Source organism: Galleria mellonella, unplaced genomic scaffold (genome assembly GCF_026898425.1).
Source record: "Galleria mellonella isolate WM207_F2 unplaced genomic scaffold, CSIRO_AGI_GalMel_v1 utg132, whole genome shotgun sequence".
NCBI classification, from domain to species: domain Eukaryota; kingdom Metazoa; phylum Arthropoda; class Insecta; order Lepidoptera; family Pyralidae; genus Galleria; species Galleria mellonella.
The window spans coordinates 5,778,469-5,799,002 of record NW_026441989.1 but is presented as its reverse complement, the minus strand read 5'-3'; the positions used below and the strand labels follow the sequence as shown (position 1 = coordinate 5,799,002).

At 32.4% G+C, this 20,534-nt stretch overlaps 1 protein-coding gene and 3 non-coding genes across 5 annotated transcripts; 2 read left to right on the top strand and 2 right to left on the bottom strand.

Annotated features, from left to right (window-relative positions):
• Nucleotides 1-6,698: 6,698 nt before the first annotated feature.
• Nucleotides 6,699-6,770, bottom strand: Trnaw-cca (transfer RNA tryptophan (anticodon CCA)). Its single transcript has one exon. It is a non-coding gene; the product is annotated as a tRNA-Trp (tRNA).
• Nucleotides 6,771-7,308: 538 nt separating this feature from the next.
• Trnar-ccu (transfer RNA arginine (anticodon CCU)) lies at nucleotides 7,309-7,381 on the top strand. Its single transcript has one exon. It is a non-coding gene; the product is annotated as a tRNA-Arg (tRNA).
• Nucleotides 7,382-8,297: 916 nt separating this feature from the next.
• On the bottom strand, nucleotides 8,298-20,299 carry LOC113518327 (uncharacterized). 2 transcript variants are annotated; one of them, XM_026903192.3, is made up of 12 exons: nucleotides 20,141-20,299; nucleotides 19,677-19,851; nucleotides 18,634-18,921; nucleotides 17,547-17,827; nucleotides 16,645-16,827; nucleotides 15,768-16,058; nucleotides 14,815-14,932; nucleotides 11,729-11,868; nucleotides 10,777-11,066; nucleotides 10,029-10,241; nucleotides 9,022-9,211; nucleotides 8,298-8,548 (listed from the first exon to the last, which is right to left on the bottom strand). In XM_026903192.3, exons 1-12 carry the CDS (start codon nucleotides 20,175-20,177, stop codon nucleotides 8,403-8,405), a joined length of 2,352 nt encoding a protein of 783 aa, XP_026758993.2. In that variant the 5' UTR covers nucleotides 20,178-20,299; the 3' UTR covers nucleotides 8,298-8,402. The 2 variants fall into 2 exon arrangements, with proteins under 2 accessions (XP_026758993.2, XP_052757792.1); XM_052901832.1 differs by lacking the exon at nucleotides 9,022-9,211.
• Nucleotides 8,910-8,983, top strand: Trnat-agu (transfer RNA threonine (anticodon AGU)). Its single transcript has one exon. It is a non-coding gene; the product is annotated as a tRNA-Thr (tRNA).
• Nucleotides 20,300-20,534: the final 235 nt, after the last annotated feature.

The window sequence follows — 20,534 nt, the reverse complement described above, 5'->3', positions numbered from 1 at the left end:
TAGTCGCATGAATCAGTATATAAAGTATTACATGCACTAAGTTAGGATATAACCTACCCATGTACTAAATTTCATTCGAATCCGTTTAGTAGTTTTTGCATGAAAGAGTAACAAACATCCACCCATCCATCCTTTCCAACTTTCGCATTTATAATAAGAAATAAGGATACTTGTTTTTTGTCGCGGCTTCGCCTACATAAATCAGTATATAAAGTATCCTATATTCTAAGTAAGGATTTAAACTATTCGTGTACTAAATTTTAATTAAATCCGTTCAGTACTTTTTGGAAGAGTAACAAATATCCATCTATACATGTACACAAATTTACGATTATAATAATAGCAGAATTTGTAAGGATTATTATTCCTACGCCTACCGCAGAGGTCAGTGACGTCAAAAGACAATGAACGGAGAAGAAAGTCGCGTGCGCCTAGTCATGTAGATAGTTACAGTGTGGGGGTGTGGCGTACCTACAATCAGCAGTGTGTGTATACTACAGCCAACTTGCAGATTAAAACATTGACACAATTATACACACTATTGCATCAAGTCAGCAGTCAGTTGTTACTTCCTTAGAATCAACATTTTATTTCAATTTACTTCTGATCTGGTGACTATGTAAAAATTTTATGAAGCTAACCTTTTATATAGTGAATAATAACTTCAGGCGCAATAAATAAACAACATTACGTATTATTTTTAATAAAACGTTTTCTCAAGTGAATAAAATTTAAATGTTAACACTTATAAGAAATAAAATAGCTTAGGTCTAGTGACTATGTATGTTGAAATTATATGAAGCTAATCTTTCTCGTAGTGAACAATAGCTTTAGATGCAACAGGTAAACAACATTACGTAATATACTTAATAAAACACTTCCTCTAGTGAATACAATTAAAATGTTGAATCTAATAAGAAAAAAGATACCTACGAACACTAAATTATTTTCCTCGCATGTAGGTTAGGTATGTGTAAATATTTCAGCACATTTTCCCTGTTTACACAATATTTTTTCAAATGACGCATGCCGCCGTGACGGTTGGCAAAATTTGATTGGCCGACTCAACCAAGCCTCCAGACGTCATGCATACCTATATTCGTGAGAATGCCGATGACATTTAATCTAAGTATAATAAATAACAATTAATTTCAATGCTTTCTTTGTTGCAGTCATTTCAGACATATCTACCTACTTACATGAAATAGTATGTAAAAAAAAAAACAAAGAAACGTTTGTTTCTTATTTTTAAGGACGATGACATTTTACTTTTTATTCGAGTTTTTAGCTTGTACGTACATACGTTTTGTTTTTACGAACAAACACGTTATGCTTACAAGTTTTTAATTCTTTTGAAATAATAATCACTGTTTTTTGTTTCCACGAAAATATGGGTTACGTTACATTATTATTAGGTACATATGACAAATATGTCTGCTTTATTAACGTTGCAACAATAATCATGCTGTTATTACCCAAATTTATGCTACGGAAATAGATATTTAATCTAGCTGTATACTTGACATAATTTCTATGAGTGGAATCTTTGTACAACTCACACTAGGCACTCTGATAAACATATACCGGTCATTTGGCCGAAATCGCGGATAAAAATTAATAATTTATATTTTAGATAGATAGAAGTAATATAATCCTATACAAATGATTAAAGATATTTTTATACAGTCATAAATGTAAAATAAAAGGTATATAATCGGATAAATTGATCTGGGATTATCTCTGCTATATAACTTCTGTATCTACTTTGCGCTAATAAAGTTTTTAAATATATATATATGTTATTTAAACTTGTATTAGAGTTAATTTTAAATTGGGGCATTGAGGAAGGAAAACAGGAAATATTCTATTATATTGTACATAACGATTTTCGTACATAAGTTTAAATAAATTTGTTCGCAAATGTTTCCGGCAATGAAATATGACTTTCAGCAGAAATTCACTCTTATATAAAATGGACAAGGTACTTTTGTTTTATTCAATTAATATACCTATCCTGGCTATGCTGACAACGCTGCGGTTGAAAACTAGTATAATATTAATAAGTAGGTAAGTATCACGAGAACAAATTTGCGAATTAGCGAATTTATACTCAAATACGAAATCTCAGTCATCTCATCAGCATCACCTTCATATTTTGTATGAAAAATAACAGTTTTGAGAGCGATTATAGAAACCGACAAGCCTAGCCCTGACGACCAAAGCTGAGCTATAGTTATAATTGTTGTTTATAATAGATATTTCTCTGTAGTATAGACACATATAGGTGATTGAAGCCGTCTGTAACGGATGTGACATTGCTCACGCACGCAGTTAGATAGGGGTCAATTGAGTGGAAAATTCATAAAAAAACTTATGGAATTCCTATATAAGGCCATATTCATCAAATCTCTTTGACATCATATTTGTGTATTTGTATTTAATGTGTTTTTCAGTATCTACCATCAGAGTTCTGAAGTAAAAAAAAAATTCTAAGGCAGGTAGTCCTAATGATCGCAAGATTTGTGAGGTGGAGAGTCAGGGTCAGTTTGATATATTTTTGGTGGCAAAAAATATATACATTTGTTATTAATATAAATAACTTAGACGGTTAAGTAATGATGGAAAAATGTATTAAACCCACCTTGAAAAATTTGGTTAACAAATTGAATAAGTACACACTATATGTATGCGTACGACGCATATTGACTTCATCTCTGAAAATAACGTAGGTACTTAAGTAAAATCACGTGGTATGACAGAATCACATCGTTTAGTGCTAACCAAACGAACATTGAACGTTTTGATAAAAACATCGTTAGTTTCGTGCAGCAGTCGCTGCATGACCTCGAAGTAGAACACAAATAAGCCTTCATTCACACAAAGACGATAGAAGGTGTGTTTATGTACATACACGCGATTGGTAATACTTATGCAGGAGAGCACACAAGGATATTCGCTTGCTGTAAACGTAGGCGCCACCCGTCAGCCAGCGAAATCGACACCTGCGTTGAACGGCCACCAGACCGTCTCGACTCAACTCGTCGTCTGTATAGTCTGAAATTAAAGACTATGTGTTGTATTCTGGTGAAATCGAAAATATTAGAGGCTACTAATTAAACTTCGATTAAAAATTTTGGCACCTCACGTACTAGCACGGCACGTTCAGTTCGCCAACTTAGTACATAAACATGATAATATACAGGTGTAAAAAGGGATAGGTATTGCTATAATTTTTTTCAAAAATTACTCTCCCTCCCCCCTTGCTCAAAGTGCTTAAATTGTTATTTTTAAAAGGCATTTATTGTCAAATACAGGGCTATCTCTACTAGACAATAGATGGATCAAGCGTGAAAAATGTACATGAAATGTAAAGTATAAGCAGATACCTACCTACATGTGAAAGATGTCATGGACACAGCTATTTTTGTATAATCCAGCGAACGAAAATGCGTACTAATAAGTAGTAGAGATACCTTCATCCCAAGATGCATCTTATACCGTATATTCATTATATACCGAACGAAGTCGACCTCCACGCGGTATCCCCTGGATACCATCGTGGTTAATTCCTGATGAGTTCATCACAATGGGCTAACTTACCTGTTTTCATTCCACACTACCAGCATATTCCATTAACGCAATTGGGGTTAACATTACATTTTCATTATAAAAAAATTATTCATGTAAATTCGCTATTTTAATATTTACCATCCTGGTTATATTTTTTTATTCTGAAAATATTGTCTATAAACTCATACACGTAATTGACCTTTGAGCTAACGCGTTTAATATGTGTATGTTACTAGAGGAAGATTAATCGTAATAGGTATGCTATAAGTACCTAGGTAGATATCCGCCTATGAATAATGGAACAAACAATTTTTGGCAATTCACTGTAATGACATGGGTGTCTTCAACCACTCCCCCGATGAGATAACGATAGATAGGTATTAAAATATTTACTAAGTACAACAATAATAAATACATAGTATTTTTTATATGGCACGCTTTGTAGATAATATAGATTTTGTTATGCCTACAATGTTAATTGGAAACAAAAAAAAATGTTATAATAGATAAACTTAAGCGCCTATTTTAACTACAAATTAGTTATCTCCGCCCTACAATTTCGTTAGCTTGAACAGTCATGAAAGATAATAATATAATAAGTAACATATACTTTTTGGATGTAACAACATCAAATAGGTAAGTATTAATTCTAAAGTACTACAACTAATCATACAGTCATTTTAGTTTTATGCGTCGAAACGTAAAAAATATTGATCATAAAAATTCTTAAGTTCTGCTAAGCTTAGAACTTGTTATTATTTGAAAATGTCGATAAGTGGTGTCGATAAACTTTGAGAAGTAAACTATTGGTAATATTTTAGATATAAAAATTTTAATGTTTGTACTCGTATACTTAAAAGTACCTACTAATAAAATGTTTAATATACTTTATTCACTTATTATTTATTAAGCGTACATACTGAAGGTATTTTTTTAATGAATGATAACGGAATGGTAACCCCGCTATCGGTATACACCGACGGGGCACCAATAAGGGATGATAGGTGAGGATGAAGCAGGTCAGTTAGCCCATCGTGACGAATTCAACAAGAATCGTTCACAATGGTTTCCAGGGGGAACCGCGGGGAAATCGACCTGGATAGGATATATTGCTAGCATTGGGACAAGTAGTCCGCATTACTAACAATCTCTTACCCCCACTGAAGGTATTTGAATCAATACATACGAGTAAATAGACCATAATGTCTAGATTCACTAACAGAAGTAGAGTCAAAGACTTAATTTCCTTTATCCTAAATTCTTATAGACCGGGGTTACAACCATTTATATAGGTACAAGTAATAATATGTTAAATATACTAAATTAATTATCAGTTGCACAGATTTACTATTATTATTATCTAAATAAATATGTGTTGTATGTATGTATGTAAGTATTGTAGCTAATCGTGACGTCTATAAATGGCGTCAACATATTCATGGTTAGATTTACCATTCCACTGCTAATCATTAGAATAAATTAATACATTCAAAAATTTACATAATCATGAAGTAGGTTGAGAGCAATGAATGGTATAAACTATTTTAAATAATAAACTGGGTATACCCAGTTATACTTATTTGTATTATTGTATAAGTACATAAATAATATCGTAAACGTCATAGCATAAATATGTTCATGAGTAAGTGTAAGTAGTAAATATTTTGGCAATTCGCAAAATCGTATCTATTCCTTTTTACAAGAATTTTGATACTGTGACATTTCAGGATATTTGTTTTATCCTATAAAATCGTGAAATTGCACAAAATATTTGCTTTGAAACTTTGCCCACCTAATCTTGATGTTTATGTTTATTGCTTTTTATAATCTGTTACTATATGTACGACTTTGCCCTTAATTAATCATTGTTTTTATTTTTAAAGTCTTCTGTAATACTTATGTCCAAGTCTAAAGTCTTAATACAGATAGAATAGGAAAAAAAAAATTACTTTTCTAATAAATACAAATCAAATACCCTTAAACTCAAATATAATAATTTACATGGGATATAGTATATTGAGATACTGGGAAATGATATTGTATATATCGTATATTGAATTGTATATTAAAAAAGAAAAACAGTTTCTAGATTCAAATTCATCAGCTAAGATCAAAACTTTGATATTTATGTGAATTATTTGGAATTGAAAACATTGCCTAAAAGTTGTTCGCATAATTAAAATGAGAAGTCGTAAATCATTATATAATAAGGGTACCCATTATTTGCAAAAATGGCAGGGTTAACAAAAAATAAGACAGTCTATAAAATGTGAGATATAATATAGTAATTTAAAAGTTTTTTTTTTCTTATAAATTCTTACTTGGTTTGCTTCATTTTGAAATAAATTTATGTCCTTCCTTGTTTCCTTCTAACTAAATTACTAGTATATTGCTAGAACTCAATAGCCAATTTAATGAAAATAGCCTTAGACTCAAACATCCCATGTGATACATACATACATATCGGTCATGCCCGTCTCCCACTACGGTAGGGAGAAACAATGGAATGCCAAATGCTTCGCTTCCAGGGGGGAAAGGGATTGTTAGTAATGAGATTTAACAACCTTATTGCTAGGAATTCACCCTATTAGGTCGACCTCTACGCGGTTCCCCCTGGAAACCATAGTGGTTATTTCTTGTTCAAGTGGTCACTATGGGCTAACTGACCTGTCATCATCCTCACCTGTCACCCTTCACTGGTGACCCGTCAACGTACACCGATAGCGTAGGCGGGGTTACCATTCCATCATCACCCATTAAAAAAAATACTTCGCTTCCTATAAAGTCAAAACATTGAAAAAATTTATATGCACTATTATGTACGAGTACATGTATTTCTAGTTCTCAAATAGATATACATACTCACAAATTGGTTCTGTACAAATTTTATCAAAATCGGTTTTGGTAGTTTAGTTTTTAAATCAATATAATTGGTTTTGCCACAATTGTGTTTACCAATAATTTGACCTTTATGATATTACTTACAAACGTACGTCAATGATCCTATTAATAGACCCATTTTTTTTTTATATTTAATTCCATTTGTTTATAATAGGGAATTTTAAAGAAAATAACACCTTTTTTTTATAAAACTTTAATTTCAAATAATCTCATCGAAAAAAAAACTTTGATCTCGACGTGATTTGAACACGCAACCTCCTGATCTGGAGTCAGGCGCGCTACCATTGCGCCACGAAGTCGATGTAAAATCATTCGAAATTCACCTATTCATGTTTAAAATTACATGATTCTTATAAAAAATTATGTTTTTAAGATACACAATATCAATTTTATTTACAATATTATTTTCTTCATACAGAAATAACAGATTATATATTATCATTATATTTAAATAAAAAGCTAAAATGCGCCATCTGTTCTCATTTTATCTAAAGTCTACACTATGATGCTTACGTTCAAAAGATTTCAATCTAGTTAGCAAAATTATTACAAATTCATTAATTTATACATAAAAGGCATTAAAATTTGTTTTATGTATTCCATTATACTAGTTCTTGATTATATGTAAAAGATAAAATAGTTGCCTATTTTCTATAATCAAACATAAAATATATCTCTGTGAGTAAATATTGTTTTTAATCAATTTTGTTATCAATAAATGTACTTTCTTTAATTTTATTTAATTATGTATATTGTAAATAAGTATATAATTCTATGAATAAAATTTGAAGTGCTGTATTAATGAAGTAATAATCAATTTCAATATGTATCTTGTTAGCCTTTGTGGCCTAATGGATAAGGCACCGGCCTCCTAAGCCGGGGATTGCGGGTTCGAGTCCCGCCAGAGGTACAAAAAACTTATATAATCTTTTTCACTTTTTTATATATATTTTAATATATAAAACGGCGTTAATTGAAGTGAAATGAACAAATGTATGAAAACTAAAAGATACCTTCTTACGTAGTATTATGATTCTATAAACATCTATTATAGTATAATGATTCTATAATCTATCAATACCAAATGTAAAATCCACATTCATTTTTAATTTCTAGATTTAGTAACTCAATTTTCTTAAAAATCTCATGTTTTTAATGGCGATAAAAAATGTAAGGAACAGGGTTGATTAAATACCCAGTGAAATGTGATAAAGAACATCCTCGGACTATGAAAATCTGTGAAATATTTCAAGATGATAGACATAACAAATTTTTTTTAAGATTCCTTTGAAGATTTTGTAATTTATAACTGGATCAGATTTTACTCAAACCCACATCTTATTACCGTGGAATTTTCAAAAGCCCATATTTAATATAAATTATCTGCTTACTTTAGAGTATTGCTCATCTCATAAAGAACTTTCGTACGAAATATCAGACTTGACAGATTTTTCAATCCCGTTTAGAGAACTGACTCAATGTAAACTAAATTGTTTAAAAAAATAGTATCCCGGCATATTAGGAACTTACATAAACAAGAATTATTAGTAAAACATGACACTTTAGCATGAAATCTCTAGATAAATTTCATCCCCTACGCACCCAAGTTTAGTTTCTTATAATAATTACAGATCAGGTAAATTGACCTGTATTTCTTATCTTCAAAGGTATAAGATTTATAAATAGTCTTCGTTTTCGCTTCAGTTATAAGTTATAATACCCAGATACGAGATTCATATTCATACACGGATATACGTCACATCTATACGTATTCACAATTATCTAGGTGGACTTCTGTGTCTGAGAAAATTCAAAGTAAATAATAATACAAATAAATAACCAAAGTATATTTTAATCTCCATAAAGAATATACATTAATTTTACCATAACTATGTAATAAGAAATTATTTAATATGGCTAGTATGAATATTTCACTGTAATAATGAGATTACAACTAATAGTGCTATTGGAATCCAAATTGGTGAGGAACGAACTGCTCTTCCAAGTAGAGGTAAACACCTTAGACCGCTGTGCACTATATAATATGATACTTCATTTGGAAGACGGCAATCGGTATCTGTTTAAAAAAAACATATATTAAAATTGAATGAAATGTTTATTTTAAACAATATACAGGCGACTATAATCCTTAATGAGATAGTCAAGAGGCAATATCTCCTTTGTTACGATTGTGGTGAATTTAGCACTCGACATTGTCCACATTTCACTTATTTATTATTATTGTTAATTTAATATTCACTCGTATTAAACAAATAATATTGTTGTAATATGTAATAAATAATTTTACAGTATGCTTATAATTAAGGTCACTTGAATAAAAAATATTTATATATTTATTGTTTTAAATTGTATATTTTTTATTTATACACTTATAATAATAATAGTAAGATATTCATATTTTCGTAGACTTCTACAACGGCGCCGTGGCTTAGTTGGTTAAAGCGCCTGTCTAGTAAACAGGAGATCGGGGGTTCGAATCCCCCCGGGGCCTAGTTGATAAATGTTATAATTTTTGTTACTTTTTCTTACTTGCACATAAGTTTGATGACGAACGGGCACTGGCCGTAAAATATGCTGGAAGGCAATAATTTGTGGTAGTACACGGAGTAGTTAAGTTGAAGATGTGATATTCTCTGTCTTTCAAGGTTTGGCAGCTATGAGACGTTTCTGCTCCACGATATGTACAAACTAATAACTCTCCTTGTCCATTGTTGCGAAACTTAAAAGTAATTATAAAAAAGGATTATTAAAAAAAACTTCCTACAAGATTCAGTTATTCCTGGTCTTTTGTTATAAATATATATTGTATGTTAAGTATTGTATAGATGGCGCTAATATTTTTCTGACATAAATGTCTAGGTGGCGCTAATGTATAAAGCGACCTCTGTGATTAAAAGTTAAAAGGTTGATTTAGATTTAGTTTTACTATTTTTACATAAATTCTTAATAATTATTATATTAGATATTGGTTCATATTTATATTTAGTATTATTTTTATTTAAGTATATATATTTAGTTATTTTATATTGTCATGATGAATATTTTTCAGAAAGGAAAGTACATATACATAATGCCATCTATGATAACTATTAAAGAATTTCAAAAGATTATCCTATTTATTAAGGACTACCTTTTACTTGTGACGTCATCCGTGTGACTGGGATATATTTTCTGACCGTATGTATGTATGTGTGTACCAAATTTCATAAAAATTGATTAAGCTGTTAAGATGCTATAAAGTAACAAACAAACTCACTGTCATACATAATAATAGCCAGAAAGCGTCCAGACTTATACAAGCAGCCATACTTAAGAATAATATTTTAATACTGCGGGATCGAACCCTTAACCGTCTGAGGATAAGCCACAAAGCATTTGCGGGACCTGTGGTGACAGTAACATAATTCGAAACAATTAACTTTTATTAAAAAATGTTTTTCATTTTATTTTGTATTTTTCTATAGATTTAAAGCACAAACAATTATGTAGTAATACTTTTTTTATGGATTATTTTTTTCTATTTTAAAACAACTTACTTGAATGCTAATAAGTTGTTGTTCTCTCAAATAAAAAGGGTGTATCCGATAAGCCATGATTCGGTTCGGCAGCACAAAATCCTCATATTCCACTTGCTCAAATACTGTCCCATTGAACGGACAATGAACTCCTATGACGCTCGTCGGAATTTCACTTTTAACTAAATTAGTATCGACAGATTTGATGACGTCTTGTACATTTGATGATGGCAGCTAAAAACATGTTTATAGTATCGTTCAAGCTGTTAAAAACAACTAAAAATAGCTTGAACGATAATAATGAAAATATACAGAAATATCAGTAATTTAATGGTAGATTAGGTGCATAAATTATGGATAGAACCTCTTTCTACGGTTAGATACCACAAAAAAGATGTAACATTTACATTACAGAAGGAGGTAAGACTGACATGCAAAATATATGTCACAATCAATATTAACATTATTTACTTATTTATTCTATGTATAAATAGCTTTTTTATACAATTTAAAATGGCAAAGAGGCTGACGGTCCACCTAATGGAAAGTGATAACCGTTGTTTATATCTAACCATAGACACGAATAGCACCATTTACAAATAAATTAAATGATTATTAAAATGTGATGTTTTTATTGACCTGTAATAATGGTATAATCATAAAGTAAATATTTAATTTAAACAAAAGACATTAAAAAATACAAAGTCGTATAAAAAACTATAAATTGCATTATCATAAAGAGAAATAAAAAAAAGCGAAAAGAACCTACCTGCAAAAATAATTCTGAATAATCTAAGTATTCGCTGTTTATATTCTGAAATCCTTCGAGGTTCTGAGATGCATATACAAAATACACATCGAAGAAGCTAGCTCTCAGAGAGTTCATGAGTGAGGTGGCGCGATCTAGCTCAGCGGAGGAAGGCTGGTCGCTGGGACTCACGATGAGGACCACGGTGCTAGGGGCCGCACTAGCTTTAGCTTCCACATTCAAGAGAGTCTTGTTGCGAGAATATTCGATAATATTTGATAAGATGTTTCGAATGTTTAAGCGATTCGGCCCTAAAATAATAATAGAAATATACGTGTTCATGTACAGTATTTATTTTAATATTCGTAATTTTGTATTGTCCCTCATTCAGACGCTCTATATTCTGAGCGTTATGAAAAGAGATCTCTGTCGACATTTTTCTAAAAGACTACAGCATGTGGTTCTTCAAAAAAGAGACAAAGAGGTTTCTTCGGTCCCTGGTATTACAGGCGTTCATAGGCTACGGTAACTGCTTATCATCAGGTGGACCGTATGCTTGTTTGCCACCTTTGTGATATAATAAAAAACCGCACATTTTTCACTAACTCTGAAACAATTTTGATTATTTTTTTAAATATCTGAAAGTTAAACCCCTTCGATTTTGTTTTCTATGTGGATGCCATATTAATACTAAAAAGATTAAAATTAAGATTTTTTAGGAACCGATTAGGCTCATCGCACCTCAAAGGGGTGCAGCGAAATTATATATACATTTATTAAAAAAGGAAAAAAGAGTAAAACAAAATATTCTTGGAACTTTATCGCCCCCACAGATAGTGGGTCCAATTATGAATCCAAATCGTGTAGCGACTAACTTAAACACACAAAAAATTTATCAACATCGGACCAGCGATTTAGGAGTTCAGTAACATACAAACATACAGAAGACTTATATACATATATCAATACATACATTCATCAGTAAAATTAGCGATGTGCGAAAAGACAGTGGTCAAGTTATTGGACGATGGCACTATCCACTGGCCCGTATTACCGTGCAACAGAGCCAAGGTACTTCTCTGCATGTTTATTTCTAGAGCGCCTCCTAACCATCTAAAATGTAAATAAAGTAAAATGTAAATAAAATATTAAGAATTAACATTAAAAATGGTAAAGTGAGTTTGCTTGTTTCTCTAACATTTCTAAAGGCTCGACCAATCGTTAAGAAATTTGATTTATAGATACTATTTAAGATGAAATAAATATCAGCATATACAGTACTATATCAGCCGTTAATTGTCCACTGCTGAACATAGGTCTCTTTCTATTGTGGGGGAGGGGGCGGTTCCAGTAGTTGCCACGCTTAACACGGATTGGCAACCGCAGTTAGGCCTTGGGGATGTTTTAAGAGAAACACTGTTGCCCATCTCTTGACCGTTAAGTTCCGTTAGTCGCTTCATAAGACACCCACAGGAAAGGAAGGGGTGGCTAATTATATGGCGGGACCACACGGCAAATAGCAGCACATGCTGCCATTAATTCTTGTCAATCAACATATATCCCGGTCACGCAGACTAAGTCGTAGGTAAAAAGTATAACAAGAATAAATATTCGGGCGACTATAATTCCAGATGCAGTAGTCAGAGACGTCAATACATTGTAGTTGCATTAAACGTAATGTCGATTATAAAATTAATTTTCTCACATTTTGTCAAGCACTTGGAATCCAACGTTACAGCGTATAATGCCGCCAGCTCTGGGGTTATCTCTACCAATTGAAAGTATCATCAATCTCCGGTGATGAGAATCAAATGATAGTTTTGATACTTACAGTGTTTAATTTTACTAACTTTAAGTCGGGGTAAATTAGTTTAGTCTCGAGATGATCCCATCCTAAGTTGATCAAAAATATAATCAGTTTTTAAGAAATACATTGTTAAAACTCTAAGGTTAGTTATTCCTATTAGTCTTTATATAGGTTTGTTTGAACCGAAGCATTTGGCGTTCCATTGTTTCTGCCTACCCTAATGGGAGACAGGCGTGACAGATATGTATGTATGTATGTATGTCTTTATATAGTCACATATGGATAAGCATCATGAAAAAACTGACTCCGTTTTTAAACAGCAAACAAACTATATTTAAATAACAATTTGATTATTAATAATCGTCTTATCGTCGTATACCCTATACAACATAAACAATTAAATGAAAGCGAATGTAACCAAGTACCTATAGGTACTTGATAATGATGATGAAACCATAACAAGATATTGCAAAATATTTTTATCCAAAGTCTCAATACGTTCACACATGATGTGTGCTTATGATTAAATATTTTATACTACCCATTACATTAAATATACACACATAATTATTAACTGACGTCAGTAAAAATTTTGCGATTAATTGATAACAGTTTCGTCTTATCGACGTCGTTAGAGATATATCTCTGATTAATTATATACGTAAAATTGTAATTAAGATGGGAGATACATAAAAAAATATAAGTTGTTATAAGACCAATCACTATTGATCTTAATTTTGTTTGTCTGTAGGTATGTTCGTTCAGGCACATGTAAAACTATTGCACTAAATTGGATGCGGCTTTCGCAGTTTAGTTTAACACTAGCTTATGTCTTTTTCATCTCTAACAGTTCTTTTTCTCTTCAAATTTCATAGTGATTGGTTAAGTCGTTAAGGGGCCAAGAGATAATAAACAAGCAAACTCGCTTTCACATTTATACTAAGGATTTTAAATTTTAATAAGCTAATAAAGGTAATGTGTAACATGTAAATCAATGTCTTGACTGCTATAATAGTAACTATAAGGAATGTGTAGGAAAAATTGTAAACGTTAACCTAAATACCGGTTTATTTAATTATCGTAAAATGTGTGCAACACAAACTAGTGTGTTCGATAATGATCGGAATTTAATACGTGAACCTTGAAATTGACTCAACGGCGGATGGAAAATTGGCAACAGTTGTATTTACTAATTAAATTTTAGTGGTTATAAATATTACATAGTGTTAAACACCATAACACCTATAATACTATGTAATATATCTTTCATTAAAATCAAAATACGCATCTGATTCACCAATTATACCAATTTTATTTTATTATCATATTTTCGTGAACTATTTTTAAACGAGAACATCTGTACGCGATTTCTTATCGGTTACATTATTACGTAACGAAATGAACAGATTTTAGTTCAGATTATTACCGCTAGAGGCACTACAAGTTCACTATACTCATAATTCAGATGGTCTTTAAAGGTGAATATCATTTCACTAAGAGCATTCACAGGTAATGTTCTGTACATTATGTCATTGAATGCAAAGATGTAACAGTTCTAGTACAACATATAGGCAAAAAACGTATTATTATTTCATATAATATACTTATTAGTTAATATAATATAATAAATGTCAGCATAAAATGTAATATACGTAATGTAAAGTAATTTACCTACATGGTAGTAGCATCGTGGTATAGTGATGTACTGGCTTGACATATGAAGTCATAAGACTGAATTTCGAATAAGTTCGAATTTAACTGACTAAATTTATTTGTCAATTTCATATTCCTTCTACCTTTACGTTGTTGGGAACAGTATTAAGAATAACAAATTAATCAGAATAACGATTGTTACACCTTACCACGTTGATTTATAATATACTTATCAAAATATGAACAAGTCAAGTGTTTAACTGAGTAGTATCTATACAAGGGATTCCTTTGAGGGGAAAGGATTGTTAGTAATGTGAACTACCAGACCTATTGCTAGCAATATAATATACTGTTAGGGCAACCTCCATGTGCCCCCCCCCACCCCCGAAACCATAGTGGTAAATTCCAGGTATATTAATCATGATGGGCTAACTAATCTGCCTTTTCATTCTCGCCTATAATCTCTCACTGGTGGCGGGACCAGCGCATAACGTTAGCACAGGCGGGGTTAGCATTCCATTATTTATTAAAAAAAAGGGGATCCCTGTTCGAAGATCGTAATCGATCTAGGCACATAGACTACGTAACAAATTACTTACGACATAAACTGTTCCACTTCATAGCCTTTCCATGACCCATCAGTGGCTACTATTAAATCCATTACTGGAACGTTCGCACTGCTTTGGCAGTCTGTATGATATTTACTTAGTACAGTTGCTGAAACAATCAAAACCTTTTTTATACTACAGTTTACATGTTGATGACGTGCTAATTTATACAGAATATAAGGAGTATACAGTATCAATTCTCGGCGTACATTTTGATCCGTCATAATGGAATACTTTGAAATCCGTTGATGATAAATCATGGTTGCTGAAAATTGTAATAGTCATAGGTTTTGATCCCGCCCAACAAACATTCCTATTCATAAGTTTGAATTGGTCTTGAATACATTTTTTTATAAAAAAAGAAAACCTCAGATTTTTATCTTTATAAAAAAAAATTAAGTATTTATTTTCTAGTAGAAATAGCAAATCTTTTATTAGTTTAGAATTTAGTTGTGTAATGCAAAGAAAACTGCATTATACACGGTACACGTGATCATACAAATATGGGACTGAAACAAAGTTCGTCCTTGGGATAAAAAATATCCCCTGTATGTCCAACCATTTTCTCATTTAAAACCTGACCTCGTAATAACAGTTGTCAGTTATTAGGTCTACACCGACAAATTTCCAGTTAATATGCCTTTAAATGAAAGGAAGGTACGAGATCCAAGGGGGCGCCACAGAAGCCACGCAGTCTACTGACTGCGCATAAATCCAAATGTATTTGATCGCATCAAACCTCTCTTTAATACTTTAAACTGAACACTAGGACTGTGCTCCAAAGAGAATCTCTCATGGAAAACAAATTGGCATTCCAGATCCCCCATTGATCTTTTTTTATCGTCGAGAGGCGCCGGCTTGTCTAATACCGGCCCTCCTAAAAGATAGACTGTCAGATTGTTTGTCAATTCAAGTACTTAGTGTAAAGAAATGTATCTACTTACGGAGATAGTTTTCAAAGGCAGTAACAACTGCTTTGCTTATTCTATCCATTTCTTCGGTAGGAACATAGGCTGAGACCTGTGTTAATGACAAAACTCGAGCCAACCGCGATGTTTCCGTTAGAATTTGAGACGTGTTGAACATACTTTTGAATAAAGTTTGCCTGGCGCATGCGCGTACATTAGTATTAAAAGAAACCCCTTCGTCGGAGTAATACATTTCTAACACTTGCGAAAGTCTCAAAGTTCGCCGCTCCGCCAGCCATGTAGGTAAGTAATAAGCAAGGATTAGACCTGCAAGTTTATACATTATTTTATCATATTTTATTTTTAAATAATAATCTAATAATTTGTAACCTAATTATTTCTTTTAATACATTATTTTTCTTCCGATATCACAGAAATTACTCAATTATTCAAAAAACACTAAGTACGAGTATGGTTCGTACACAGCATCGACTTTTTTGTCCTCACTTCAGCAATTTCCACAAAATATTTAAGTACCTAAATATTTACATACATAAAACTTCATATGATTATTAACATATCATCATCATCTTCCTACCTTTATCCCAACTATTATTCAACGATAATTAACATATGTTTTATTAAAATTACCATTAATTATTCGTTCAGTATAATACGGTCACACGTCGTGCCATAATTTTTTCTCAGAAGTTGCTTAGAAGAGATTGCTATAGCGATAAGACCGCCTTTTGTACGATATTTCAATAACTAACTCCAAGAACAGTTAAATGTAGGCTATTGATATCCGACATATCAATAGCCTACAATATCAATATTCTTTGTGTTTACACAGCAACAAACATGAAAAACTAGCGTGTAAATACTTATACAATACAATAATTTAAATACTAACCATCTATACCACCTAATATTTCAGCGTCAGTGATTTGCCAATCCACAGTAATATTTTGTGGTAATAAATAATGGTCTCTAGGCAGAAGCGTGTCATTCCACCTATTGTTAGTGCCCACGACGAGATTCTGTGGCGACGGACCGTACCTTGGACCCTGATTAACCACAACTTCAGCTAAGTCACCTGTAACATTTTTATTTAACATTAATATTGTATGGTAATTGTTGACACATAGTGAGACTTTGAATTTATACTGAATATAAATATAATGTGCCGTGTAAATCTGGTCGTAGAATTGGCCACCTCCGCCTTTGTCGTGTCGTAAGAGATGATTAAGGGAACTTATGGTGGAGGGATGGACAGCAGCGTCCCTCTTTAAACATCACTAAAAGCCAAACTGCGGTTGCCAACTCGCCTGCCAAGCGTGACAACTACTGACTAAATTCCACTTATGGGGGAGGCTATGTTCAGCAGTGAACAGTTGATACACTACAATACAATAAATACATTGCCGGGTTAGCTGAGTTTTCCAACTACGCTACATGTCGTAAATTATAATTAGTTTAGAAACGATCGTTTACGAACGTTCATGCGTTTCGTAAACAATCTCTGTATTGACATTTGTTTATGATATCCATCGTCTCACGCTTTGATTTTGTCTTGAATCATTCTTTGAAAAATAAAGTATTCACATTAAGTACTCGTCTTTAAATATTAAATTGAAATCCAAGTGGGGGACCCAAGAAAATACGTAACGCTACAGAAATTACAATTCATTGATTAGGAATTTTTAATAAAAAATATACTTCAATCGTGACAAAAGTTGTTTTAAGATTAACAACCATAAAATTAACATAATTCCATGAAAAGAAAAAAAAACACTTAAAATTACTGATACTGACCTGCAAGCGTAGCAACCCATAAGTTGCTAATATCTACTTCTGGCGTTTCTTCCTGCTCGTTTGCATTGAACGTCTCTATTTCATTATACCATTCTTGTCTCGCTGCTGCCATCAGTGGTTCAGATATGCCGTCCCTGTATACGTTTTGATTGAGGATATCAGTGAGAGGAACCCTTTGAGATTCCAAGGATGCCGCTACAGCTGATACGATCGTACCGGGAGTGATAGGACCCCAGTTTGTTTGAATAACGCCCTCTTCTATTGGACAACGGCTGTTGATTCTGAAAATGTGGAAGTTGTATTAGTAGGGGCGTAGAGGTTTTGGATTTTCTTTGACAAAAAACTATTCCAAGCTCAGCCTTGTAATACTATCAAAGTACAGCTCGATATTGCGTCAGTTACTTTTTGTAATAGAGATAAACTCGTCACTTCCGAAAATATTTCGGGTTTGGATCACGTATTTCAAGGCCGCTAGAATTGACTATAACTTTACCACAACACAGCTAGTACTTTCTCAAATCAATCTACCGATTCACGTCTTACATGTACCTTAAACGAAAGATCAATCTTAATTTGTCTTTTTGAGCTCTCCATATTTAAAATCGTTTTACAGTTTTTATTCCCTAGTCAAAAAATAATTCTTATTACAGTCAGCGGTAGAGCATAATAAATATCAGAGCTATAAAACATTTACTGCTACGCTTCACCTATTATACGACCTATACATGACTAGATTAAACAATTATACTCATTGGAAGCCCATAAAATTGTTGGATTTTAAAGAATACCTCTTTAGAATGCTATAGCTTAGAGCGATCAATCACTTGATGCTTGAAACTAATTTTAATATATGTAAAGTCGATAAAACAGTTAAATTTACACAAAAAAATGGATTCTTTAGTCTAAAAAAGACTAGATTTATACCTACACGTAATGTAGTAACGAACTGCCCTGTCGCTTTCTAAAAAACCATTGTAAAGAAAATGTTAATCATTACACGCTGTAATTCTGACGGTCGAGAAACGTGTTAAATCGTCTATTACTGATAATAAACTATCAATAGGTAAAAACATTAATGTTCACCGACCTGGTAGAACTCTGTGTGCTCATAGTTTGCCTCTGCTGCGCAATCAAAGGGCAAACGATATTTTCATCCCCTCGTTCCCATCTCCGCACAGTTGTACTTAACATCTTATGCATGAGACATTTCTCTGGCAAATCTAATATGTCGTCTACAGTTAAAAGTTCCTGAGTAGGTAGAAATAAATCCATAAGGAGTTTATACTTGTAAAATTGGAATGCAGATGCTCTGTAGGGAAGAACGAAGTCAGTTTCGATGGCAGTGGCTCCTTCTTCAATACCATCTAATCGAAGGCTGTAATTGGTAAAATAAGAGCTGATATTGTTGTTCCATCATAGGGTGTTTACTATTTTCTATAATTTTACTTTGATCAATGCATGACAATGGGACGATATACTTTACTGGCTTTTACCCGCGAATTCATCCACGTGACCGGGATATGTTTACTGACCGAGATAAAAAGTAATATATGCCTACTCTACTCCATATAGTACCATTACTACCACCAGTCAGTCCCATTGCTAGCAGTATACCCTGTCACGTTGACCTCCACGTGGTCCCCATCGTGCCGAATTCCAAGTGTATTCATCATGATGGGCTAACTGATCTGCCTTTCATTCTCACCTATGATCCCTCACTGATACCCCGCCAGCGTATACCGTTAGGCAGGGTTACCATTCCATTATCAACCATTCTACACTTGCACATTTATAACATTAATAAGCTTGGATAACCAATTGTAGAAGGAGATTATCAGTAACAAAGACTAACGATCTTATTGATAACAATATATCCTGTCAAGTCGATTACTATACAACCGCTCTGAAAACCATCGTGGTTTTTTCCAGTTAATTTCATCACTTCTTACTTCATCTTCACTCATCACCCGTCATTAGTACTTCGGTAGCGTAAACAATAGCATAGACGGAGTTACTACTCGGTTATCACTCATTAAAAATCCGATAACTGACGGGGAACCTACCTACCTAATATTAAAGGTAGGTAACAAATCTAGATAGATTTGTAGATATAAAGTGAATATTACTCACCTTCTAAGTAAAGAAGTAGACAAAAGACGTGTATCAAGTTTAGAATCCACCTCTATTTTTTTGAGTAGGGACACAAACACGTCTAGTCGCCGTGGAGCCCCTAAGGGCAGGCCACCTCCTCTATAACATGGCACTAAATGTTCTGGTACACTTGGCAATACTACACTATCAGCATCTAAGGAAAATAATTAAAACATATTGATATATTTTCTTACATAGATAAATTTAACATTATCTCCTCTTTTCCTGTGGTCCTGTTTTACTACAAATTCAGTTTCACTGTAAATACATAAATAACAAAGTAAAACTAAATTTTCGGAAATATTCAAAAAGAAGAATAATTTCAGGTACACGCTTTTTTAATAAACATTGCAAAATACACACCTAGTTAACGAATTATTGTTAATCATATAAAATGCCATTTCTAAATGAACATAACGTAATATATAGTGTAGTGTACTTACAGTAAATGTACAAAAAAGCAAGAAACAATTTCTTCATTTTTTCTTTTCATTACATTTAGTTATTTTGTAAAAACAATTACAGTACACACATCAGTCTATCGCGCCCTAGTCGATTATCTTTTTGGTAGGTAATCAAGTGATAAGATAACGATTCTGAATGTTGCCCGTATACATTGTCTTTATAATAATCTAATTAGGTGTTCATATTGAAAATTTTTGTTTTATTTTCAATCTAAAGTAATTAATTAATCGACATAAATTCGTCAATTATTTGTTTACGTGTATGTGGTGGGATAACTTGAATCTGAACCGATTTTGTTGATTATTTAGACAATTACTAGTTTATTCTCTAATCGGTCCTATCTTAAGATTTTAGTAGTTACGTTAAGATATA